Source organism: Hemicordylus capensis, chromosome 11 (genome assembly GCF_027244095.1).
Source record: "Hemicordylus capensis ecotype Gifberg chromosome 11, rHemCap1.1.pri, whole genome shotgun sequence".
Lineage (NCBI taxonomy): Eukaryota > Metazoa > Chordata > Lepidosauria > Squamata > Cordylidae > Hemicordylus > Hemicordylus capensis.
Genome location: NC_069667.1, coordinates 13,412,189 through 13,439,771, shown reverse-complemented (window position 1 = coordinate 13,439,771; position 27,583 = coordinate 13,412,189). Strand labels below are relative to the sequence as shown.

Sequence of the window (27,583 nt, the reverse complement as noted above, 5' to 3'; positions counted from 1 at the left end):
AGCAAGAGAAAGGTGAAGTTCCACTTGGTAGGAATCCTGAGGGATCAAGTGTAGGTGGAGCTCAAGCTGCCTCTTCTTGAATATCCACCTACCCTTGTCACTCCAGTGGAAGAAAGCTGCTATCTTGCGGTACCTCTCCACAAGAGTAGCTGTGGCATCAGCAAGATGGCGCCCAGTGCCTGGCCGTCTGTTCCTCAGTCTCAGATTTGTGTGTGTGTGTCACACTGCAAATAGGGATTGGGGAGGATGGAGAGAGTGATCTGGCTAGGCTAGCAGTCAACACCTCCTCCTCCACTGCCACAGGAATAAGAGCTGCTTCCCTGAAAAGGGAGGACCCTCTCCCTACTTCTACCTCAGTCTTTTAGAAGTATTACACTTGGATTATACTGAGAATAAAATAATGTTTGGAGTATATTTTGAGAGAACTTTTTAAACATTTATATTTATCCATTATGTAGACTCTTTTGAAGAATTTCTTGAATCAAAGCCACTGAAGAAGGCTGAGAAACAGCCAAAACATGCCTGGAGTATTGTAAAGAAAACCAACCAGCAAGGGAAAAACATGGAGACAAAATGGCACCCACAACTCAAACTGATTAGAGCTTGAATCGGGTGTGATTTGATTCAACCTCGAATTAGGCACTTTGTTTTAGGGGTGATTCCATTTGAGTTCGAGCTTGAATCAAGTTGAATTGAATTACACATTTCTATAACCATACTGTAGAATGCACAATGTAATACGGTTAGAGAATATGCATTCTTAAGATGTACAACTTTTGATAAAGCTAGTCACAGCTCATAAGCACATAACAGCAGCCTTGCTGGATCAGGCCTAAGGCCTACCTAGTCCAGGATCCTGCTTCCTACAGTGGCCCACCAGATGCTTCTGAGAAGCCCACAGGCAAGAGAAGAAGGCATGCCCCCTTCTCCTGCTGTTGCTCCCTAGCAACTGGTATTCAGAAGCATCCTGCCTCTGAGCCTGAAGGTGGGCTATAGCCTGGGCTCAGGAAATCCACTCATCTGTGAAATGTCACCTTAAGTGGCGCAGCAGGGAAGTGCTTGACTAACAAAGAAGAAGGTTGCCAGTTTGAATCCCCGCAGGTACTATATTGGGCAGCAGTGATATAGGAAGATGCTGAAAGGCATCATCTCATACTGCGTGGGAGGAGCCAATGGTAAACCCCTCCTGTATTCTACCAAAGAAAATCACAGGGCTCTGTGGGCACCAGGAGTCAGAATCGACTTGACAGCACACTTAAAGCACTTCCTTTGTCAGTCCTAAATTTCCTGACAATCAGTTTCATGGTTCTGGTGTTGTAAGAGAGGGAGAAAAAATTCTCTCTCCACACCATGCATAATTTTATAAACCTCTAGCATGTCTCCCCTCAGTCACCATTTTTCTAAACTAAGACGCCACACCTTGAAATAAAGACTCAGAAATTCTGAGAAGGTATTCTTTCACTCAGGATCCTGTGCAACCTCCTGATGCTTCTAGTCCTAGTACATTTTTCCCACCCGCTTACCTCCTCCTCTTCATCTGTGCTACTCAAGTCTTCTGCCTTTACTTTGTTATAGATCTCCAGGATATCTGTACAACTTTGATCCCTGCAAAGCAAGAAGATAAATCAAACAGATGAGGGCCAAAAGGGAGCCAAGAGAGGACTAAAGATTATGCAACTGTATTTGCCCAGAGGACTTAAGGCTGATGGGTGACTGGTGTGTCACAGTTACTGCATCCCCACGGCTCGTGGGATAGTCAATACAAGAGCGGTCACATGAATGCTCCTTGTGATTTGTGACAAAGTCTACACCCCTAGAGATGGACAAGAGGTGACGGAGGCAACAGAATTGCAAGACTTTCAGCTTTCAGCCAGAGTGTTCTTGTGCTTTTATTGTTCTGATCATCAGGCCTCCAACAGCCAAATTTGTAATGGAGTTTTAAAAGCTTTTTAAAGTAGATTTTTAAAAAAAAACAACACACAAAAATGATACAAAAAACAAATTGTATCAATGTTGTCAGAGGAATGGAAATGGAAATTGGCAGGAATGTCTTCCAAAGATTACACCAAAAGGTTTACACCAAAGAGTACAAAAATTTGTACATTGTGACCCTAATCCTGTCTCTAACCATTTGCTGTGTGTGAAAATGACTGCAATTTGATCCTAATCTTTGAGGGTAGTGATAAAGAAGGGGTGATAACACACAACAAGCTGTAACTGCAACAATGCTGTCACCTATTTTCCATCTTGGAGGGGGCAGACGTTGCCAAACTGAGCGTGTGTCCCCCTAAGCCAAAACTTGTGGGCCTGGCTCATGGATCACATACAAAGTTCCCATTCAGCACCCCTCTCTATTGGAGGACTTCTCCTTACATTTTGGGGAAAACAAATTAAAACACGTGAAATGTTAGCTCGTAAGGAAGCAGACTGCTCACCCAATGTAGTGGAGTAAGACGTCCGTTACTATTTTGGCTGTTTTCACTATAGGACTATCGGGCTCATTGAAAGTCCTAGCATTGTGTTCAATGTATCTAACCTCCCACATTAGTGCAGATATTCTCCTGAAAAAGGAAGAGAACAAATTCTCAGGTTTCTTTATTCTGCAAGTGAAAAAAACATTTCAACAAAATGAGGTTAGGCCATTACATAGGCTTTTCATAAATGGTGAATAGCAAAATATAAATTAAATCAGAACTAGAAAAAGAGGCACTCCCAAATATTGTGTTGCTGTTTTGCTGGTCAATTGACCAAATAAAGATAAAAGTAAAGTAATATTGTGTTGAGCATCCAGTCCAAGGTAATCAGAAGAACACTCATTTGCCATTGCCCTGCTACAAAGTGTGACATCCTTCTAAACCAAACTAAACAAAACTAACGAACTAACTAGAAGATTACTGAACCTTTTAACAGTAGAACCACTTTGCAGGATAAGGCTCAAGAACTCTAGACTAGCACCCTGTTTCTCACAGTGGACCACCAGATGCCTGTGGGAAGCCCACAAGCAGGAGATGAAGGCATGTCTCCTATTTATAGGCCTGTCCTCCATGAGTATTTCCAAACCCTTTTAAAGCCATCCAAGCTGGTGGCCATCAACACATCCTGTGGCAGATAGTTCCATAGATAGGAGCACTGGTCACTCACTGTGAAGGCTTCTTCTGGCTGTTGGTGTTGAGGACATCTCATGTGGGTTATCCTCCCCGCATGCTCCAAAGGGCAGGACAATAATTAAGTAAAGCCTTTAATAGACGGGAGAGGATAGCCCTTCCCAGTTCTGTTTAGTCAAGCCAAGCTTCTAGAAAGGTAAGTAAGAGTAAGAATATCTAAATAGTACAGTAAAATAAGAGGAATAATCAGAAAAGAATACGCTTACCAGTAGCCAGGGATGCCCAAGGGTGGGTTGAGATGTCCTCAACACCAGCAGCCAGAAGAAGCCTTCATGGTGAGTGATCAATGCTTCTTTCTCAGCTGCTGGGTGAGGATATCTCATGTGGGGTATGCCACAGCTAAAAGACCCAAGGCTCCCACTACTGGGGTGGAAGAACATGTCCACCCCACAAACCTGAAAAAGGAAGAGAGTCTGCCAAACGCAGCCTGAGCAGACTTGAAAAGGTCCAATTTATAATGTCTAATGAACATGGATGGAGAGGACCAGGTAGTGGCTCTGCAGATTTTGTCTCCTGTGGCATTTGTGGAGAATGCCACGGTAGTAGCTGCAGACCTCGTTGAGTGAGCTGTAAGCCTAAGTGGAGTAGGTAGGTGTTAAACCTTGTACGCCAGGGAGACACATGCATCCATCTGGCCAGGGTTGCAGAGACCTGTTGACCCATGGATGATGGGAGGAAGGAGACGAAGAGAGCTTCTGTCATCCTGAAGGATGCTGTTCTTGATAGGTACATCAAGCTTGTGCCACTGTTTTTCCTTGGTGGCAGTAGGCTTTGGGCAAAAGGGCGGGCGCACTATGACTTGGGATCTGTGAAAGACTGAGGTGACCTTAGGTTGGAAAGATGGATCTGGTATAAGCCAGACCAAGTCCTGAGAGAAGACACAAAATCTGGAATTGGAGGAAAGCACTCTCAGCTCAGATATTCTCCTAACTGATGTGATTGCTATGAGGTACACTAGCTTTAGAAACAGAATGCGCAGAGGAATAGACATAATGGGTTTGAAAGGAGGTGCATGTAGAACCCAAGAACCTTGTGTAGTTCCCAGGAGGGAAACCTGTGAATCACTGGTGGAGAGGACAGGGTCACACTTCTCAGGAATCACTTATAAGTGAGGATGAAACAGTATGCTTTTTCCTTTGTAAGGTGTGAGAAGAGAGGCTAAGACTGTGGCGTGTCATTTGATGGTGTTTGTTTTGAGACCTTTGTCAAGGCCATTTTGCAGGAAGAGTAGAGGTTGTGCAAGTCCACAGGATTCTGGGGATAGACCCTGCTGATGGCACCAGCACAGGAAAACTCTTGTTGTTTGGAATATCCTATTGGTTGATGCCCTTCTGGATGCGAGAATGGCCTTTGTAGCATACCTATGATATCTCAGGAGGCTGTGCTCAAGTTGTCAGGTGGCAAGCTTGAACCACATGGGGTCATGGTGCAGTACTGGGTGAGGAGATACGGGGAGACTAGTAGGAACCAGGGACCTTCTATGGCAAGATGGAGAATTGCTGGAAACCAGGGGCGACAGGGCCAGAAGGGTGCCACCAGGATCATCTGTGCTCTGAGAAGATGTATGCGCCTTAGGAGCCAGCTGAGTAGAGGCACTGGAGGGAAGGCATGAAGGTGCTCTCTGGGCCATGGTGCGGACAAGGCGTCTACTGCTTCCGCTTGATTGCAGGGGAAGCATGAGAAGAACCTGGGGAGCTGTGTGATGGTTGCTGATGCAAACAGGTCCACCATGGGATGGCCCAGCACATCCGTAAGCATCTGAAAGACCTGAGGGTTAAGTCTCCTCTCTGCCAGGTGCAGGTCCTGTCTGCTCAGCAAGTCCGCCCGTGTGTTCAGTGAGCCACTGACATGGTGCGCAAGGAGAGAGTCAACGCGTTGCTCTGCCCAAGAGAGTAGAAGAATGGCTTCCTTGTGAAGTGACATGGAGAGCATCCCTCCCTGTTAGTCTATGTGCACTTTGGCTGTGATGTTGCCTGTTCTGATGAGGATGTTGTGGTGAAATATTTTGTCCTGGAAGACCAGAAGTGCTAGCCAGATTGCTCTCAGTTCCAGAGAGAGATAGAAAAAAGCTCCCTTTGAGCTTGCCGAGGACTGAAAGAACTGGAGCGGGGTTAACCCCCTCAGGCTCTAGTGGGTGTGGCTTAGTTTTTTAACTATTTACTTTCTGTCCTGCCTGGAGCTTCTGAGAGAGGATAACCTATGAGATGTCCCTGGCTTCAGCAACCGAGAAGAGAGATAGCTAAAAAATAAGACAGCTAACTGATAAGTAATAAAACTGATAAGATAACTAATATAAGCATAATGTAAAAATTGGTCTATAAAAAATACAACTCTAATAGGATGAGTAGTAAAATGTTAAAAGTTAACTATCTATGAGTTAAATGCATCTAAAAAAACAGAATTATATAAAGAGACATATTAGGATATCCAGTACTTAAAATAGCAGATTATGGTCTAGTAGTCATAGTCCGATGGAGGTTTGAAATGATATGTTTCTTGTAAACTGCCCAGATACGTGAGTTTAGGGCAGTGTATTTATGTAAAATAAATTGTATTTAAATGAATAAATTGGGTAATTAGGCACTATTTCCATCTGTATTTGTAAAACCAGCAGCTTTTCAGAGCCTGGTTCTGTTATGCTCCAAGTGCAGTCCTCTAGGATACAACTCTGGCACAAAAGAAGCATAAAAAGAAGCAGGATAAACCTCAGCTTTCTCCTGATAACCAGGAAAGGGATCAAGAGCAACTTGGGGAACAAGTCAAAAGCCAAAAGCCAGAAATCCTGCAATGTTTCACCGTATAGCGAAGACGTGTAGCTACTGAATGGAAGTTAGACTTCTGCCACAAGCCTTCATGAAGGAGTTTGAGTACAATTAAGTAGAACTGGAAACATTCACATTTATGCTAGAGCTGATTCAACAAAACTGGGAACGATTTCTAAAAGAGGAAGGAGCAATATGGAACAACATGTACTAGATACAAATGAAATAACCAGACTGACCTGTAAAACCTGTTTTCAAGTCTTCTCCTTATGGTGGTGAGGTCAGTTGGATAAGCAACAACAGTGCAATACAGAGGATAGGCACTAAGGTCCACTGGGACGGCAAAAGGATTGGAAATATCTAAAAGAAAAGACAACCAAAGTTTATTAAAGTCCTCAGCCTATCACCAAAATAATCATAATACCCACCATTAATGGTAGGCCTCTGAAAACTATTTTTATTGGCTTAGCCACCCGCTGAACTGCTGTGATGTCATGAAATGTTTACAAAATTTTGAACTATTCAGCAAGACCTCACTGTAAAAGAAGGTTGGTAACAGGTTGCACAAACAGTAATGGATATGTGATTGGAATGACCTACAAACAAGAGAAATGGTGTGTGGTTGGAGGAGGAGGGATATCCTTGGATATTTATACAGTGGCTAGAAGATAAACTGGTCCCAAAACGAAAACAGGAGATCCTTATCTTCTTATGATATAAATAAGGAATTCAGGATAGATCTTCCAGTAATTTGAGACACTTTTAAAACATAGTTACAAGGGTAAATTATTTTAGAAGGAACCTACTGTAAAAACAACTGCGGGACATAATTTTATCCGATAAAGTGACAGATGAAAAGGAGCGTATGGAATTCAGATTTCCCAATGTTAAAAAAAAAAGTGAGAGGGGAAAGCATAGGAATACAGGAAGCTGCCTTATACTAAGTCAGACCATTGGTCTGTCTAGCTCAGTATTGTCCATACTAACTGGTAGCAGCCCTCCAAGGTTTCAGGCAGGAGCTTTCCCAGCCCTACTTGGAGATGCCAGCGATTAAACCTGGGACCTCCTGTGTGTAAAGCAGATGCTCTTCCACTGAGCTACAGCCTTATCCCCTTAGGGGAATATCTTACAGTGTTCACATGTATTCATGCATCCAAATTAAAACCAAGGTGGACCCTGCTTAGCAAAGGGGATAATTCATGCTTGCTACAGCAAGACCAGCTCTTTTTCTCCCCTGAGTAGAGTGCAGGTTCTACTCAGAAATTTGTACAAGGGCGGACATTATTTTTGCTATATATAGAGAGAACTATGATTAAGAAAAATGCCAGACAGAGACTCTTTCCTAGATTTGATTGGGCATGCATAATGGTTTATGCTTTTAGCTATTCATTTATATCTGATTGTGTTTGGGGTATTTTTACTGCAATGTTATGTATTTCTCCTGTATGTCAGACTTTTTATTGTCTTTTATTTATTTATTTATTTATTTATTTATTTATTTATTTATTTAAACGTATTTTTAATACTGCCCAAAACTTGCGTCTCTGGGCAGTTTACAAAGATTAAAAAGTAAAACATTAATTAAAAACAAAAACAAAAAAAATTAAATGCAAGAAATTTAAAACACAATTTAAAATTTTAAAACAATATTCTAAAAACAGCATTAAAACAATCAAAACAATATCAGTTAAAAGCCTGGTTGAACAGATGTGTCTTTAAAGACTTTTAAAAAGTTGTCAGAGATGGGGAGTCTCTTATTTCACTAGGGAGCGCATTCCAAAGCCTTGGGGCAGCAACGGAGAAGGCCCATCCCTGAGTAGCCACCAGACGAGCTGGTTGCAAATGCAGAGGGACCTCTCCTGATGATCTCAATGGGCGGTGGGGTTCATAACGAAGAAGACGTTCTCTTAAATACCCAGGGCCCAAGCTGCTTAGGGCTTTATAGGTTATGACCAACACCTTGTATTTTGCCTGGAAACATATCGGCAGCCAGTGTAACTCCTTCAATACAGGAGTAAAATGGTCTCTCCTAGATGACCCAGAGACCAGCCTGGCTGCCGCATTCTGGACCAACTGTAGTTTCCGGACTACGTACAAGGGCAGCCCCACATAGAGCGCATTGCAGTAATCCAGTCTGGAGGTTACCAGCAGATGTACCACTGTTTTGAGGTCGTCTATCTCAAGAAACGGACGTAGCTGGTGTATCAGCCGAAGCTGATAGAAGGCACCTCTGGCCACTGCCTCACCCTGGGACACCAAGGAGAGACTTGGATCCAGAAGCACCCCTAGACTGCGTACCTGTTCCTTCTGGAGAAGTGTGAGCCCATCCAGAACAGGCAGATCAAAATCATCTCTCGAGTTCCGACCCCGCACAATGAGTACCTCCGTCTTATCTGGATTCAGTCTCAGTTTGTTATCCCTCATCCAGCCCATTACCACCTCCAGGCAGGCATTTAGGGAGATTATGCCCTCTCCCGATGATGCTGACATGGAGAAATAGATTTGAGTGTCATCAGCATACTGATAGCACCCTGTACCAAATCTCCTGATGATCTCTCCCAGCGGTTTCATGTAGATGTTAAACAACATTGGAGACAATACGGAGCCCTGAGGGACACCATACATAAGTTCAGATTTTGAAGAACAACAGTCTCCAAGGGACACCATCTGGGTCCTTCCCGAGAGGTAGGAGCAGAACCACTGCAAAGCAGTGCCTCCCACCCCCAACCCCCTCAGACACTCCAGAAGGATACTATGGTCAATAGTATCGAAAGCCGCTGAGAGGTCCAAAAGGACCAACAGAGTCACACTTCCTCTGTCAATTCCCAGTTGGAGATCATCCATCAGGCCGTCCAAGGCAGTCTCCATCCCATAGCCAGCCTGGAAGCCAGGGTCTAGATAATCCATTTCCTCCAAGCCTGTCTGGAGCTAGGAGGCCACCACCCTCTCAATTACCTTGCCCAGCCACGGAAGGTTGGAGACAGGTCTGTAGTTACTCAGCTCTGAGGTAGGCTTCTTTAGAAGCGGTCTAATAATTGTCTCCTTAAGACTAGGAGGCATCCTACCTTCCCTCAGAGACGCATTTATGATCTCTACCAGGCCTTCTACAACAACCCCCCAGCCAGATAGTACAAGCCATGTCGGGCAAAGGTCAAGAGGACAGGTGGTGGGACACACCGTTCCAATCAGCTTGTCCACATCCTCAGGAATCACAAACTGGAACTGATCCAACCTAACCACATAAGAGGAGTTGCTGGATACCTCCACATGAGATACTGAAGTAAGTGTGGAGACGAAATCCAAGTTGGCCTGAATAAGAGAGATTTTCCCCACAAAGAATTCATTAAACACATCACAGCGGGTAACTGATGGTTCCAAATTCTGATTCAAGGGAGGAGGGGCACATATTAGCCCTCTCACAACCCTGAACAACTCCACCAGACGTGAACTTGCGGATGCAATACGGGCAGAAAAGAATCACTTCTTTGCCACACGTATCGCCTGAGCATAGGTCTTCAAATGAGCTCTATGTTGCAATCTGTTAGATTCAAGCCAAGTCTTTCTCCACCTGCGCTCCAGTTGTCTACCTGTTCCTACCTTTCCTGTTTGCTGTTCCAATTCTCCACCAGGACATCAACAGGATCGCCGGCAGAGCCAACACTGAATTCCTCCAAGGCTTCTTGAAATCCTATTGGATCCAATAACCTTCTTGGGCGGACCATCCTAATAGGTCCCTCGCCCCTGCGAAGATGGGGTGTGACTGTGAGTCCAACCTTAACCAGATGGTGGTCCGTCCATGACAATGGGGAAATCACAGGAGTCCCCACCCACGGAACACCACCCTGATCAGAGTGAAAGACCAAATCAAGCGTGTGACCTGCAATGTTCGTTGGTCCTGAGACCATCTGAGATAGGCTTATAGTCATCATGGCCGCTATGAACTCCTGAGCTGCTCCGGACAAATTGGTCCTGAAATGAACATTGAAGTCGCCCAGCACAAGCCTGGGCGACTCCAACACCAAGTCTGAGACCAAGTCTGTCAGCTCAGTTAGGGACTCTGTTGAGCAGTGGGGCGATCGGTACATCAACAGAAGCCCCAGTCTATCCCTGGTCCCCAAACTTAAGTACACACATTCTATATGGTCTGACACTCTAAGAGGGATCCTGGTAAGGGGGATATTATTCTTGTAGACCACAGCCACTCCACCTCCCCGCCCCCGGTCCCTCATCCACTCCTCAATAGAGTACCCTGGAGGGAGAAGCTGGGACCACACTGGGCCCCCAGCATCCCCCAACCAGGTCTCTGTAATACATACCAGTAATAAAAGTAATACATACCGGTAATATTACTTTTTTTTTTAGTAATAAAAAAGCAAAGGAGGAAATGATGTTTGTTGCAAACTGCCCAGAAACACATGTTTAGGGCAGTGTACTTGTATGCTAAATAAATAAATAAATAAATCTCTGTAATTAGGCACTATTTCCATCTGTATTTGTAAAAACAACAGCTTTCCAGAGCCCAGAGACAAGGAGCAACTTCACCCTTCTTGTGCTTCTGCCATACCTAGGGAAAGAAGTTGATCAATGCCTTGTAGGACCCGTACACATTCTTCATCTCGGGAATGAGCTCCCCATTCACCCTCTTGCGGTTTGTACAGCAAAGATGCCAGCTCTTCCGTGGTCACCGGGACTCCCGCTCCCACCTCCTCTGGATAAGCAGCTGCAGTAAACAGGATCCCACAAATTAGAGCCATGCCATGATCATGATACTTAAATAGAAATTGATATCAAAATGCAAGAAGGAGAAAAACATATTTACTTCCTTCTGGAATTTGCTCCATGTCCCAGGGACTCATTTTTTCCCTTTCATTATTGTCCCAGCTGTTAAAACAAAATGGTTTTTAAGTTGGTAAAGCAGTTAAGTAGCTAAAGCTGTTCTGTACAGTTGTACAGAAAAACCTCTAGGATCTAGATCAGGGCTGCTCAACTTCAGCCCTCCAGCAGATATTGGCCTACAACTCCCATAATCCCTGGCTATTGGCCACTGTGGATGGAGATTATGGGAACTGTAGTCCAAAAACACCAGGAGGGCCCAAGTTGAAAAGGCCTGGCCTAGATGACTGAGCAGGAAGTCATAGGTTTAAGTTTTGCCTCTGTCATGAACTCACTCAGTAACAGGCAAGCAACTCAACCTCAGCCCTGCTCCAAATTGCAATATAACGATAACAGACAGTACTGTTACAGACAATAATCTTACAGAAATGGTGCAAGGGCAGGAACACTGGAATTGCCTTATACTAAGTCAGACTATTGATTCATCTAGCTCAGTATTGACTACTTTGACTGGCAGCAGCTCCCCAAGGATTCAGGCAAGAGTATTTCCCAGCCCTACTAGCGATGCCAGGGAATGAACATGGGACCTTCTACATGCAAAGCCAATGTTGTACCGACTGGGCTTCTATGACCCCATCCCTCAAGGGGAATATCTTACAGAAGACAGTGCTCACATGTAGTCCCCCATCCAAATGCAAATCAAGGCAAGCCCTGGTTAGCAAAGGGCACAAGTCATGCTTATGCAGCAATCACTTGTAAAGGGACTGTAGGGTCACTTTTGTTTAGAGAAGGTTCTGTCCCATCAGATGAAGTCCCAAGAGCAGGGAGAGGGTAGGAGAAGAGGAGAGGGAGAGTTTTAGCAAGTTTTCAAGTGAAGAGGCAGCACTGCCCTGCAGACCACCTCCCTGCTGGCTAGAAGCAGAATGATGAAAAACAAGGCATTCCATTCTAAGCGAGGTTTATTGGGGCCCGTCATGATTTGACTCTTGCAGACAACTGAAAATCCTGCTTTTCCAGAACACCACTAGTTACTATGTCTCACAACATTACTGCCATTGCATTGTAGCTGTTTTAAAATGCCATCTTTTATTGCTGCTTAATGATACATTATAGGGCCGCTTTATAGTGAGCTGCCCTGTGGATCCTATTGGTTAGAAATATATAGATATAGATAGATATATAAAAATAAAAATATATAAATATATATAATAATTTAAGATACATAAACTAATAAACAAATTAATATAAAATAATTTAAGATACATAAACAATGCACATGTTTGCTTAATTTGCAGAACAGATAAACATTTCTGGAAGCTGATATTTTTTTGAAGTGCAAAAGGTACTCACAGCCCTGCTTATAGTCAGGCATCTACACATTCACTTGCCAGTTCGATTGCCTCTAGTGAGAACACCCAGCACCATGTAGAGCTCCTCCCCAGAGATCTAATTTCTGCTGAGAAGGTAAAAAGCAGCGGGGATCCTTCCTGAGCAGAAGGAGAGGGCTCCCCCTGTTTCTCACCATCTCCATCTCCCAGTGCAAATGACAGAAGCCCCACTTCTCTCCTCTGCCCGTGACAGAAGAGGATCCGAGGGAACAGAGAGAATGGAGCATTGGCCAATCACCATGAAGGCTCCTTCTTGCTGCTGGGTCCAAGGGCGTCTCACATGTGGGTTATGCAATCCCATATGACTCCAGAGGCAGGACTAAGTTAATTAGTTTCGCTTTTGAGGCTGGGAGGAGCTAACCCACCTCCATTCTTTTAGGCCAAGATGTGATAGGTACTTCAAACTCTAAAAATCTGGTAGAAACTAGGAAGAACATGTCAACAAATAACCTGACCAGATTACTGCCGCCATTACTGTTAGGTAATGTGGTCAATAATAAAAAAATACTATAAAATAAGTTGTTCAGAAAAATTTGCAGACTATGGTCCCCTGGTTCCTGGACAGTATATACTGGACAGTATATCAAGGGTGGGTCAAGACGCCCTTGGACCCAGCAGCAAGAAGGAGCCTTCATGGTGAGTGACCAATGCTCCGTCCTCTGCTGCTGGAGTCCAAGGGCATCTCATATGTGGGGACATACCACGGCCCTAAAACCAATCGGGGCAGGGAGCCGGGCGCTTACTGTGCAGGAAGGACCTGTTTTAGGACACGCCTCCCAAAAGCTGCCTGAGTGGAGGAAAAGGTGTTCTATTTATAATGTTTGGTGAGTGTGGAAGGTGCATGCCAGGTGGCTGCTCTAAAGATATCCTGGGCAGGGGCATTGGTTGAAAAAGCAGGCGAGGCCACTGCAGACCTCGTGGAATGGGCAAGAATTTTTGTGGGCCCCCTGAAGTTTTGGGATTCGGAGGCTAGTGTTATGCACGTCTTCAGCCACCGAGCTTTGGTGGTGGCTGCGACAGATTGCCTCATAGATTGTGGCAAAAAAGAAACAAAAAGAGACTCAGAGGACATAATGTGTTTAGTTCTCTCAATGTAAAGTTCAATAAAAACAAACAAACAAACAAACATTTAAGGCACATGAGCACATCTAGTTTGTGCCAGGCCTTCTCCGCTGGATGGACCGGCTTTGGACAAAAGAGGGCAAAATAATATCTTGAGACATATGAAAAGGAGAAGCCACTTTGGGTCAAAAAAGGGGTCTGAATCAGTTTCACAGAGACTTCAGAAAAAAATACAAAGGTTTTTATGTATAGAAAGGGCCCTGAGCTCAGACACCCTGCGTGCAGAGGTAATGGCGACGAATGCCAATTTGAAGGAGAGTATGCGTAACGGAATTGAGGGCAGGGGCTCGTACGGAGGACCCTGGAGAGCCTTAAGAATGGTATGTAAGTTCCAGTTGGAAAATGATGGACCACTGGAGGGAACATGAGGTTAGCACCCTTCAGGAAAGGTTTCAGGTGAGGATGGCGTTGCATGGATCTCTTTGATGTCCCATGATGAGGCCCACTAAGCACGCAGTTTGGCGTTGCAAGGTATTTGCGGACAGTCCCTTATCCAGTCCATCTTGCAGAAACTGCAACAGGTGTTTCATGGTGGTGGACCCTCTGGGTACTGCGTGACGTGCTTACCATCTTAAAAAGGCTCTCCACGTATACTGGTAGATCTTGGTGGTGGATGGCTGTCTGGATGCTAACATAGTATTGAGAACTGTGGCTGCGTAGCCATGTTGTCCTAGGATGCGCTATTCCGTTTCCAGGCGGCTAACTAACCAGCCTGGATCTGAATGACATGCTGGACCTTGCTCAAGAAGATCTGGCATGTCGGGAAGCATCAGATGCAGCTGAGTGGCCAGGTTGGTGAGTTCTGCGAACCATGGTCTCCTGGGTCCAAATGGGGCCACTAGGATGAGCTGTGCTCTCTGAATCTTGACTCTGCGCAGCACGCATGCCAGGAGTGAGGTGGGAGGAAACGCATACAGAAGGTCCTCCAGCCATTGGGATGAGAGTGCATTTATCGCTTCTGCCTGGAGACATGGGAACCTTGTGAAGAAGCGAGGAACTTGAGGCTGAGATGCCATTCCCCCGGGAGCAGGTCCAACTGGCTCAGCCAGTCTGCTACTGTGTTCAGGTCGCCCTGAACATGGTGAGCTGTGAGAGATGCCACATGGTGGTCCGCCCATTGAACTAGTAGGACTGTTTCTGCTTGCAGGGACCTGGACCTTGTTCCCTCTTGGTGGTTTATGTGTGCTTTCGCCGTGGTGGTGTCCGTGCAGATGAGCACATGGCGGTGGAGAATCATGGACTCGAATTCCTGTAGTGCCAATCAGATGGCTCTGAGTTCCAGCCAGTTGATGCTGTGCTGGCGTTCCTGTGTAGATCACCTGCCCTGAGCAGAACGGTGTAGGGAGTGAGCTCTCTAGCCCCTCTTGCTGGCGTCTGTGGTGATTATGATCCTGGGAGGATCCAGGAACTCTTTACCCACTGACAAGTGGGGAGGAATGATCCATCAGCGTAGGGAGTGTTGTACTGATGGTGTCGAGGTTACTTGCCTGTCGAACTTCACTGCGATGTCCGCATGGAAGGATAGCAGGAACCACTGCAGAGGTCTCAGGTGGAAGTGGGCTCACGGGACTGACTCCAAGGGACTGACTCTATCAGGCCTATAAGCCTGGATAGGGACATCAGTGTGGAAGTTTTGAACTCAGGACCTTGTGGACTTCTGTCTCTAGGGCTTGTCTGCATTCCTGTGGGAGGGATAGCTTGTTGTGCTGAGTGTCTATGAGCACTCTCAGATGAAGAATCTGGTGCCTCGGTTGTAACTGGCCCTTTTTCCTGTTGATCAGGAACCTGTGACTGTCGAGGGCCCGGAGGGTGGCATGTAGGTCCTTCTGGGCTGTCTGACTTGTCGTGGATTTGATGAGTAGATCGTCCAAGTACCCATAAATCCTCACACCCTCGAGCTACAGGTGTGCTATCACAGGCGCCAAGACCTTTGTGAATGCGCAGAGCCGATGAGAGACCAAATGGGAGCACTCTGTATTGGTAATACACCCCTGAATACAGGAAACAAAGAAGGTGGCAACTGTCCTGGTGGATCAGAATGTAAAGATAAGCCTCCTTGGGGTTGATGGACATGAGAAAGTCCAAGTAGTGGAGTGCCTCTGCGATGGATCTCAGGGATTCCATCCAAAAGGTGTGTTTTCGTACAAAGCAGGTGTTTTAAGTCCAACACAACCTGCAGGAAACCGTCCTTCTTTGGTACAGTGAATATCTATCTATCTATTTATTTCTCCTAAGCGTACCCATCGCTAATCCCATGCATGGCAGCTCTTGTGAGAAGCTGAGAGCTGCTGGACTAGTAACAGGATGCGGCGGCGGTCCCAGCCCGTCATGGCTGTCAGGTGAGGAGGCAGCTGGGCCGCCAGGAGGAGTTGGCAGCAGGAGGGTACAGGCTGGCTTGAAAGCCGGCCAGAAATCGTGGGGGAGCAGGCTGGGTGGCCTGCCCAGCCCAGCTAGTTTTGGAGTAAACCCCTGAGCCTTGCTGGTGTAGTGGGATGGGTTCCATGGTTCCTATTACCAGAAGATGGCAAATCGCCTCCTGTAGATCTTGATGTTTCTGCTGGCGTCGGGAGGTTGGGGTCAGTAAGAATCTGAAGTCAGCTGGTCAGCTCTATGGAGTAGCCCTCCTTGACGGTGGAGAGCACCCACTGGTCTGATGTGGTGGCCTTCCAGATGCACCAGTGAGAGGAGAGGCGACCACCAAGGAGCATCTCTCCCGCTCCGTCATGCCTGTTGTTTGGACTGCTTGTTTTGGGCAGCAAATGAGGCCCTATTTCCGAAGGCCTGCCTGGTTGTTCTAGACCTACCCCAGTAGGGATGCTAGGATCTGAAGCCCCTGTCTCAGGGGGTGGCAGGGTGGCGAAAGGACTGAAAGGAACACCCTTGAGGATGGTCCTGTTTTTGTTTTATGCAGCAGCATAGATTTCTTTTATCTTTTGACTCCACCAAGATGTCCTTTAAGGCCGCATCACCAACAGCTTTTCGCCATCATAAGGAACTGCAGCTAGGGTTGTCGTTGACACAGTGTCTACCTGCCAGTACTTCAGCCACAAGTTGTGGCAGCCTACCACCGAGAATGTGGCTGCTCTAGATGCAAAACGCAGGCAGTCAAGAACAGTGTCTGATATAAATGCTTGTGTCTTGTACAGCTTTAATAGGGCTTGGCGCAGTCTGGCTGGGTCCAAGGGCGGATCTTGGATTAAGTCATCCAGCCAGATTAGAGATGCTCACTCCACCATAGAATCGGCTGCCGAGGCCCTCATTGACAAAGCTGTTGATTCATTTGTATGTTTGAAGGCCCCTTCCAAGCGTTTGCCTGTTACCCTGGCCAGAATTGAGCCAGAAATAAGTTGGACGATCAGGGCATCCATAGGGGGTGTAGAGAAGATTTCACTCTCCTCTTGCTTGAAGGTATAAAGCCTATTAGCCACCACACTAGCCCTTTTTGAGGAGGTGGACAGGAACCATTCTGTTTCAACCGCTTCCACAAACTGTTTGGGGAGCGGGAGAGGCATATTAGAGGTCTTTGCCTTAGGAAACACCAGGGCACTTTTTCCAGTTGTTTGAGCCTCTTGAGAGGCGGGTGGGCTAAGACCTAGGGCGTGTATGGTCTTGGACATGAGGGGCGCCAAATCTACTGCTTGGAAAAGTCTGATGGGTACTTCTGAGGACTCTGGCTCTTGGCTATCAGACCATTCACCCCCAGATCTTGGTTGCTCAGGATCTCCCCCACCCAGTGGAGATGTAGGGTTATCATCTATTGGAATGACTGGAATGGGCTCAAGAGAAGGTCCTTGAAGGCTCTCTTGAGGAATTTTGGTGGGTATGGCCCCCGTACCCCTTGTGGTTGGTACTCTGGGGTTAGGGGAGCCATGATCAGAGAGCTCAGATGAATGTACACTGCGTTCCCTCGTCTAGACCTAGACCTGGCTTTTAAAAGACTTTTTCATGTGCTTTCTCTTTTTCTTAGCCCTTTTCACTTTTTGGACTTCAATTTATTGTATTTCTCAAAGGAACTTGCCAATAAGTCCTCAAACTGTGACCCCCAGGTAGGTGTCATATCCCCAGGCATTTGAGATAAAGTCTGGGTTGTGGTTAAATTTAGGGTCAGATTAGATGGCCTTGAGGGAAACGGGGCGGGAGGAGCAGCAGATTCATGAGCCAAGCTCACCAATTCAGATGTGCCAGTCATAGCCGAGCTCCTCGTGTCGAGGGGGTGGGGGGCAATTGCTTCGTAAGAGAAGTGCCCACTGCCATGGTCTCAGGTGCTGTCCCTGCCTTACTTTGCACCTTCTTGGAGACCTTCTGGCTGGAAGACACCATTGCCGGCGGGACTGGGCCTGCGAGGCCTCAATGGGTGTGCAGGGGTAGCAGGAACACTGCTGCTGCTGCTGGTCAGCAGGTAGGGCTGGAAGGAAGCAGCAATGGAGTTGATGCTCAGGCCACTGCCCAGCCCTCTGCAATGGCCGCTGGCCCTGTATGCAGCTCTGGAATGCCGAACAGCTGGCTGGTGGCGGCGGCGCATTCCGGAGCACTGCGGCTGAGAACGGAGGCTGCCGACAAAGTCTGGCCTGTAGGGGGCCTCGTGGCAGCTCCGAAAGCCAAGAGGCCACCTGAACTTTTCTTCCCCCTCAGTACTCTAATATGGAGTACCCTGCCAGCCCTTTCCATGCAGTATAAAGAGGAAGGGAGAAGGGCAGAAAAGGGGGTGGGGGGTGGGGGAAGGCTGAGAAGTGGAGGCCAAGTTAGCAGGAAGGAGAGAAAAACTCAAGAGAGGTGGGAAGGAGCTGCCCGGAGCCTTGCAGGATTAAAAGAACTGAGGTGGGTTAGATCCTCCTAGCATCAAAAGCGAAACTTAGTCCTGCCTCTGGAGTCACATGGGATTGCATAGCCCACATGTGAGATGCCCTTGGACTCCAGCAGCAGAGAACTGGTGATGACCACAAATAATGGCTGGCTGGTGAACCAAGCCTACATTTGTGGCTCCCTATTTATAGTACTCCTTACTGAACACTGTAGCATTGGAAGGAACTATCAGGATATTCCGACTGGAACGGCTGTTGACTCTCCACGGTCCCAAACCACCAGGCATCGTCAATGATGCTGCGGAATCGATCCCCTGCAATAGAAGTGAGTCCAGTGATGCGTACAGAGTCCGATACAAAAACACACAGATTAGAACCCATTCCTTTCTGCACCAATTTTCTTCGATTGGTGTTTAATTTAATAGGAAAGGCAGAACTCCTCAACCAGAACAGACACTTACCAATTTGCCAGTTTCTTTCTTTGGCTTCATTGTAAAACTGATGCAACACAAGGAAATCAATGACATCTGGCATATCATGGTATCTGTGGAACAGAAATGAAAGAATGCTTCAGGAGAAGGAGACATGGCCAACGTACAGCAATCTTGGGAACACTAGATATAGCTATATATGTCGTTTGCTAACTGAGCAAAGAGACACCTTTTAAAAGTGGTGATTCTCTTTATTTAGCAGGAGGAGAGCAACTGGCCCTATCCATCCCCAGCACAGCATCCTTCCAGCGGCTGTTGGAACATCCACCTTATGTTTCCTTTTTAGACTGTGAGCCCTTTGTGGACAGGGAGCCATTTTATTTATTTATCCATCCATTTATATCTATGTAAGCCACTTTAGGAACTTATGTTGAAAAGCATTATATAAATATTCATCGTATTTGTATTTCCAACCTGAAAAGGTCCTGAATTTTTATTCTAAGTTAATTATAGGAATCGTCAGTTCCGGCATTACATGTTGTTTTCAGTGTTCCCTTTCACTGGGATTCCCAGATGTCATTTACAGCTTCCATAATCCCCAGCAAAGGCCATTGCTTCTGGGGATAATGGGAGTTGTAGTCAACAACATTGTGCAATTTCAGGGAACACTGGCTGATCTGTAAGCAATTTCAATAGCGAGACATTCTTTAGGCTCAAAATAAAGTTATGTGGGGGGGGGGGGTGACTTGTGCCAATCCCCTCCTTCTCCTGATGTTTTAAAAAAGGAACATGAGACAAAATATCAAGTACCCCACATCACTGGCTGCCAATGCAGGGGGCAGGAAACACGAAATGTGAGGATGCCACATCACACACTGCTTTTTCTAAAAATTATTGGGGATACATCTTTGTGGGGGGAGGGGACATTATAAGTGTCCTTCTGATGTCCTACCGAACTGGAACTGGTTCAGATAAGATGACAAGAATGGTGGGGGTCTGGAAACCAAGTCTTATGCAGAACATCTGAAGGGGTATGTTTAGCCCAGAGAAGAGCAGACTAAGCAGGAGATATGAGAGCGGACTTCAAATACCTGGAACACAGGAAGTTGCCTTATACCGAGTCAGACCATTGGTCCATCTAGCTCAGTACTCTCTGCAGAGACTGGCAGCGGCTTCTCCAAGGTTGCAGGCAGGAGTCTCCCTCAGTTCCCTCCCTTGGGAGATACCAGGGAGGGAATTGGAACCTTCTACATGCAAGAATGCAGGTGCTCTTCCCAGAGCGGCCCCATCCCTTAAGGCAGTGGTTCCCAAACTGGGAGCCTCCAGATGCTGCTGAACTACAGCTCTCATCATTCTCAGCCACAATAAATTGTTGCTGGGGCTGATGGGAGTTGTAGTTCAGCAAGATCTAGAGGCTCCCAGTTTGGGATTCACTGCACTAAGGGGAATATCTTACAGTGCTTACACATGTATTTATCCATCCAAATGTAAACCAGGGCAGACCCTGCTTAGCAAAGGGGACAATTCATGCTTGCTACCACAAGACCAGCTCCCAGAAGGGCTGCTACTCTGGAGGAACTTGTTCTTTATTGCTCTTGAGGGCAGCATGAGAATCAATGGGTTGAACTTACAAGAAAACAGAATCAGGCAAAGCATTAGGAGGAATTCCTTAGTTGTAAGAGGTGTTCAACAGTGGAACTGCCTGCCTCACACAGTGGTGGGCTATCTTTCACTGGAAGTTTTCAGACAGAGTATGGACAGCCATCTGTTCTGAACTGAGCAGAGGGATTGAACTAGAACAGGGATTCTCAACGTTGGGTCCCCAGATGTTATTGGACTTCAACTCCCGTAATCCCCAGGCCCAGTGGCGTTTGGCTAGGGATTATGGGAGTTGAAGTCCAATAACATCTGGGGACCCAATGTTGAGAATCCCTGAACTAGAAGACCTCTGGCTCCAACCTTCTAGGATTCTGTGTGGTTCAGCAGCTGTCAAACACCCCTGTAACATTTTGCTGGGCCTTAAGCCAGTCACTTACTTAATGGAAAATGATTCACCAGTCATTTTGCCTGAGATTGGATCAAGAAAGGCAAGCTTCAAGCAGCAAAGTGTAGGTGGTCCAACTTCGTACTTAATTCCCACAATTTTCACAAATTCTTGTTCCTGTTTGTCAAACAGCAGTGGTCAAAAGGCTTTCTCTTTTTAAATCTGAAGCATCATTCTTCATTTGAAAGTAAGCTTAATATGAATATTGGGTTTGAGCATGCACACAACATACAAATAACTAATTGCCTCCCTTGTTTTGAACAGCAGAAAGGTCAGAAACAGAAGGATCTGTTTAACTGCATCCATGATCCATTTGATGGAGATTGCCCCCAAATTCTGGGTTCTCCCATCATGCTCCACAGGAGCGCACAGGACTCAGCAATTGCAGTTAATTCCCTGTGAGAATGCAGCCTGGTGGAATTAAAACAAAATAAAGACATGTAACCACATCAACCCTCATCCAGATTTGGGGGTAGATTTCCAACTCCTGCTGCATAAAGGTGGGTAAACAAGCAATCCACTCCACTCCCAGCTATGCTCTTGCTGTCAAACTCTTACCTGCACTCCAGTACATGATATTTCCACAAGTATGGCAGCTCACCAGTTATGATATTTATGTTATTAACATATGACACCAAATGAATGGGCTTTTCAGGCTTTCTGTGGTGGGGTAATTCTATCCCATTCCCATTATAAGTCAGTTGGGAGGAAAGCCACCTCAGAAATGAATGGGTTTTCTATGGTGGGTGGTTTATTTTATTTATCTATCTATCATCTTTCTGTACTGCCTGAAATATACATCTCTAGGTGGTATACAAAGATAAAACATAGAGAATGTAAAACAATACAAAACAGTTAAAATTCACAAAAGTAAAAAACAATCTCAAAAGATAAAAACATTTTAAAAATTTAAATGTTCAGTTAAAAGCCTAGGTAAACAGGTACATCTTGAGGCTCTTCCTAAAAGCAAGCAGAGAAGAAGATGCTCTTATTTCAAGACAGAACGTATTCCAGAGGCAGCCACAAAGGCAGCCATGAGTCACCACCAAAGGAGCTGACAGCAACTGTAGCCAGATCTCTCCAGATTATCTTAATAGGTGCCAGGGTTCATGACAAAGAAGGTACTTTCTTAAATACCCTGGATCCAAGCCATTAAGTGCTTTATAGTTAATAACCAGCACTTTGTGTTTTGTTCAGTTTCTATCCCATGCCCATGTTAAGTCATTTGGGATGGGGCAATTCACCTGAAGTGGGCAATTCACCTGAAGTGGCCCCGAATGGTGTTCCATGGCTGTACACAGCCAGAATGAGGGAGAAAGTATATGTGAGATAGACAGACAGACGAAAAGTTGAAGAAGGAGAAAAGGAAAGAGAAAGGCCTCAGATAAGGAGCAGATGAGCTGTCTCTGGAGCACTAGCACAGGACTAAAAGAACTGGGTGGGGTCATCCTTCCCAGACTCTTAAAGACTTCTGACCTAATTTACATGCCTCTGGAACATGTGGGAAGGATAACCCCACGCAAGATGTCCTCATCCAGCAGCAGAGAAACACACGTTCAGGTCAGGCAAAGTAAACAAATGCAGAATTGGAGCTTTTGATACTGCCCATTAATCAATTGAAACCTGAAAGTGGCTCACGAACCAAATTAGGAACACTGGAAGCTGACTTATACTGAGTCTTGGTCCATCTAACTCAGTATTGTCTACACTAACTGGCAGCGGCTCTCCAAGATTTTTGGAAGGAGTCTCTCCCAGCCCTACCAGGAGATGCTACCAGGGACTGAACCTGGGACCTTCTGAATGCAATGTAGATGCCCTGCCACTAAGCCATGGACCCATTCTTTTTGTCTCAATTCTCTACTCCAGAAATTATAGGTATTTCTTGGCCCAATCTCCTGTTCTGTTTTTACCACAGATAATCTACAGTATGAAACTGAGTCAGCTGGTAATTACTGGACTTGATGACCCTTCCCCCAATCTCATCACACTTATTACAAGAAGTGACTGAAAATCTCTCTCTGAAATTTAACTTACCCTGAGTTCCATTTTATTCCAAGGTTGTTTCTGCAAGTTAACACTGTAAATTTTTGCCTTCCTCACTGCGCGCACATAAGCTTCGTGCCCTTGCCTGAAATAGATAATCTGAGAAAGAGAGAGAGAGACGGGGGGTGCAATGCTATTTACACACTAAATTTGGTTTCAGGAAGCGACAAACTCTTTCTCCATTGTGGCTGCATGTGTGTCAAATACAGGTGTGGAGGGTGAAATAGGCATTCTGCTCATGTCACTTCTTTCCTTTGGATATACAGGATGCATGCAAAAGGAGAGAAGTATGAGCTCCTGGGCTCAGTAGTATGAATTCGCCTTTAGAATGAAGGTGGTGTCTGATCAAAGAATGACAGTGGGCTGGTTTGGTGGATACTTACCCCTAGCTCTCCCTCACCTTGAACTGGCTCAAAACAAAGGAGAGGGATGTGCCATGGAGAAATGGTGGCACTTCTCAACTCTCCTGAATTTGGGAGAGTAGGAAGCTGCCTTATACTGAGCCAGACTGTTGGTCCATCTAGCTCAGTATTTACACTGACTGGCAGCAGCTCTCCAACAGTGTTTCCTCTAATAGGGAATCCCAGATGTTGGGGACTCCCAAGCAAAAGCCAGGGATTCTGGGAGTTATAGTCAACAACATCTGGGAATCCCTGTTAGAGGGAACACTGCTCTCCAAGATTTCTGGTCTTTTCTAGCCCTACCTAGAATGCCAGGGATTGAACCTCAGACCATCTGCATGCAAAGCAGATACTCTTTCACTGGACTACATCCCCATCCCCAAAAGCCTTTTGAGTGCTGTATGTAGGAATCCGCATTATACCAAGTCAGACCATTGGTCCGTCTAGCTCAGAATTGCCTACATTGACTGGCACAAGTTCTGCAGAGTTTCTGGTCTTTCCCAACCCCACCTGGAGGTGCCAGGGATTGAACCTGTGACCTTTTGCATGCAAAGCAGATCCTCTGCCACTGAGCTACAGCTCCCAGTATGTCTGCCGACACAGGACTGTACCATACCAACACATCTGAAACAGCTTGTTTTTATTTTGCTAGTTTGTGCAACTCTTCTTATGGACACACTGGCCCATGCAGATAAATACATGAATAAAAAGCAAGAACTACCTCATCTCCCATTTGTGGGACAAAGGGAGACCGTCGTGGTATGGTATCCAGTATCCAATGGGGAGCAAACCATTCCTCCGTGGGTTCACCATCCATTGAAAGCAGTCCACCAGGTTTCTAAAAACAAATACACATTTTGCATTTTAAAACATAGGAAGCTGTCTTATGCCGAGTCAGACCCTTGGTTCATCTAGCTCAGTGTTGTCTACACTGGCTGGTAGAGGCTCTCCAAGGTTTCAGGCAGGAGTCTCTCCCAGCTGCACCTGGAGATGCCAAGGACTGTCCCCGGGACCTTCTGCATCCAAAAGCAGATGCTCTACCACTAGGAACCTTCCCTTATGAGGTCAAGAACTGATTTACACTCCCAAGAAAAATAGCATTGTCTTATCCATTAAGCTATGCTTTAAAAACCTGCTAACCTTCCTTCGTGTCTGTTTGGGCTTCTTGCGCTTCTCTTCTGGTCCTTTTGTATCCTTCACATTTTCGTCTTCAGAGCTGCTACAGATCTTGTGAGCTGTTTGTCTTGTTTGTCTCTTTGGAGGCTGGAGATTAATCCCAGCGTCGGCAGTCCAATCAGAATATTCACTCGACGAATCACTGAAAAAATCCCATGGCGATGTATTGAGACAACATCAAAGGTGGTGGTGGGGAGACACATGCCACACGTTGCACAAAGTCTAGAGCTTGCTGCAGAAAAAGCCTAGCAGGGATTCTCAAATTTGGGTTCCCAGATGCTGTTGGACTATAACTCCCATCATCCCCCACCACAATGACCTTAAGTCTGAGACCCCTTTGGCCTAGTCACATGCTCTCTCTCTACACACACACACACACACACACACACACACACACACACACACACACACACACACACCAGAGCACAAAATCAGTGGCAAAGCTCCTGAAAAGGAAACTTTATGCTGACTTGGGTTTTACAGACATTTTTCTATTCAGGCACAAGATCTAATGAAGTTTCTTTTAGAGGTCAGTGTTTTACATACCCTTGGTATGCATTCATATGGGCAGCATAATGCCTAAGTCAGGCAATACAAATACAGCTGGCAGCAATTCCAATTACTGTAGTGGCTGAAAACGTCCCATCGTCTTCCTTGGAATTGCTGCCAGCTATATTTATGACTATCTGGTTATGTCTGCCCAGGCTCCAGGAAAAGAAGGATGAGATTGAATTAATGAGATTGAGAACCCTGTTATTCACGGGGGTTCCATTTTGCGAGGCAAGGGGGAGATGTGGATAGCAAATCCACAGATAATGGAGCATTAGGGCTATGGGAATTGGGGGGCTAGGTTCCCGGATTGCCCAAAACCCTCCCCAAATCACCCCCCAAACCAGTAAAAGGGCCAAATAAAGTGCCCTACTGTGCTTCAGTGTCACCCACAAGCAAAAATGGCACAGAAAATCAGCCAAAAATCATAGTTTCTCTCAGTTTTAAAAAGTAAAAGTTAAATGTTTGGAAGGGCGGTATAGATTTACACAGTAAGACAGGTGTTATTGACTGGTTTGTTTTATCCAGACATCGAGTCCTTCCCAAGGACCTGGGATGCCAGAATTTTATTGTCAATGTTGTTGCTGTTGTTATAGATATCGTCGCAGAATATAGGCTGTTCCCAGTAAAGTTGCTTTTTGTAATTGGCTGATGGTGATTTCTGTGGCCCCTATGGTGTTGAGGTGCTCTTCAAGGTCTTTTGGAACTGCACCCAGGGCGCCAATGACCACTGGGATTATTTTGGTCTTTTTCTGCCACAGCCTTTCAATTTCAGTTTGTAGATCTTTGTATTTGGTGATTTTTTCTATTTCTTTTTCTTCTATTCTGCTATCCCCTGGTATTGCTATGTCGATTATTTCGACTTGTTTTTCTTTCTTCTCGACTACAGTTATATCTGGTGTATTGTGGTGTTGTTGTTGTTACTGTTATTAATATGGCTCCTGAACACAGAATGGCAGCCAGAAATGACCTCAGAGGTCATTTCCGGCCAGCTCTGACCCGCAGATTCGTGGGTTTATCCATTTCCTTCCTGGGTTCCCCCCGCGTATACCGAGGTCGGGTGTCCTTAACTCAACCATGGATATGCTAAACCGTGGGTGCTGGACCTGCGATTAATGAGGTTCTCCTGTACTTTATTACAGTTCATGACCGGGGGTGGGGTGGGGTGGGGTGGATACAACATATCCAGAAGGATGAGATCAATCCTCCTTTCCTTGGAGCCTGGGCAGTGTGGAATGCATTCCCTGTCAAAGTAAGAGCTGCACCATCTCTGATGGCCTTCAGAAGCACACTGAAGACACAACTGTTCAGTCAGGCTTCTAGCTGATTTCTTAAAAACTTGATTTTAATTGATTTGTTTTAACCCTTGATTTTAAAGTTTATAAATGTTTTAATCAGTTGTGAATCACCTTGGGATCTAGTTACAGGCAGTATAAAAATGTGCTACATACATACTATTAATGAGGTACACAAAGGCTGCTTCTCAAATGTTTGCTTGCTTAAAACTAAAAACAAGATCATCATTTCTAAAGTTCTAGTCACTCAGCTGCAAAAGGATCTTGATACAGTCCTGGACATTCTGCATCCTCCCCATATTGGCAGATGTGGCCTTGCACTTGCATAAGCAGCATTTTCATTTAAAATTATGAGATCTCCTCCTCTAACAGAGGACAGCAAACCTACCTGGAACTGCTTTCAGTCTGCCATACAGCCACGGTGTCATCCACAGATGCATCACTTGTGCCAACCGTGTCATCTTCCTGAGTTAAGTGGGTGGAAGAAAAAGCAAGTTTGGGACCATTTGCTTCACTAATATGAAGGTTTAGACATGTATTTACTTTTATACTGTGCAACTGTGAACACAGTTCTACGCCACTCTCAGGAATGTAGGTCAAGGATAGACTAGTCCAAGGGTAGCTAATCTTGGCTCTCTAGTTGTTATTGACTAGACAAGGAAAAGTTAGACTTGACTCTCCAGCTGTCACTGAACTACAACTCCCATCATCCCCAGCCACAAAATCAGAAATAGGCTGTTAAGGAAGACTTTGGGAATTGCTCTAGAAATCCAACATTCAGGATGAACAGGAAGCTCATGTGAGAACATCCTCCTTGAATATCTAAGCTGCTCCTGGAGCACAGGGTAAAGTCACAGCCTAGCTTTCATAGAGAACCCCAAGCACAGAAAACCCCCATGATCACAAAACTCCTCAGGTGCAAACTGCACCTCACAGGATCTTTTATGGGCCAGCATTTCTCTATTATGGATTTGTTTTCACAGATATACTGCACAGTTCACACTAAATTAAATACAAGGGAAGGTGGCTAGTTAGGGAAGTTCACACAATCAACATCAGGAGAGAAGAATCCTATCCTGGTTTGAGAACTGGGTGCACTCCCGACTATCAATCATGTGATAAAAACCAAGGTGTGGCACTTGATTGTTAGTCAAGCCACAGCTGGGTAGGATTTGGGGACAGAATCTGGGTATGTTGTAAACTGCCAAGAGACGTAAGTTTTGGGCGGTGTAAAAATATGTTAAATAAACAAACAAATAAATAAATAAATAAATGCACTCATCTGAACCTGCTGGGGCTTGACCGACAATCAAGTTCCCCACCTCCAGCATTGTTTTGTATTTAATCTAACAAATGATCAAAAATTGAGAATGTGCTTAGCTCCCAAATTAGGGGAAGAGGCTTTCCCTGCCCTAATGTCAATTGTGTGAACTGCCCTAGTAGGAATGTGCATAAAACTGGCTGGCCCAGTTCAAGTCTGAACTGGACCAGTTTGGTTTTGCCCCCATCAAACTCTCACCGGTTCGGAGGAGGTTCGTGAATTTTTCTAAAAAAATTTTTTTAAATTTTTTTA

The 27,583-nt window shown here is 45.6% G+C and overlaps 1 protein-coding gene across 1 annotated transcript in view; it reads right to left on the bottom strand.

Annotated features, from left to right (window-relative positions):
• Positions 1-27,583, bottom strand: part of BRWD3 (bromodomain and WD repeat domain containing 3) — a 100,538-nt gene that overhangs the window by 26,568 nt on the left and 46,387 nt on the right. The window contains exons 22-33 of the mRNA XM_053274390.1: positions 26,399-26,475; positions 24,131-24,308; positions 23,712-23,828; positions 22,581-22,688; positions 20,539-20,663; positions 18,533-18,615; positions 18,274-18,385; positions 10,746-10,807; positions 10,491-10,646; positions 6,166-6,286; positions 2,436-2,561; positions 1,524-1,605 (exon numbers count right to left, since the gene is read on the bottom strand). Of these exons, the coding sequence (XP_053130365.1) occupies positions 1,524-1,605; positions 2,436-2,561; positions 6,166-6,286; positions 10,491-10,646; positions 10,746-10,807; positions 18,274-18,385; positions 18,533-18,615; positions 20,539-20,663; positions 22,581-22,688; positions 23,712-23,828; positions 24,131-24,308; positions 26,399-26,475 (1,347 nt within the window). The remainder of the gene's footprint in view (positions 1-1,523; positions 1,606-2,435; positions 2,562-6,165; positions 6,287-10,490; positions 10,647-10,745; positions 10,808-18,273; positions 18,386-18,532; positions 18,616-20,538; positions 20,664-22,580; positions 22,689-23,711; positions 23,829-24,130; positions 24,309-26,398; positions 26,476-27,583) is intronic.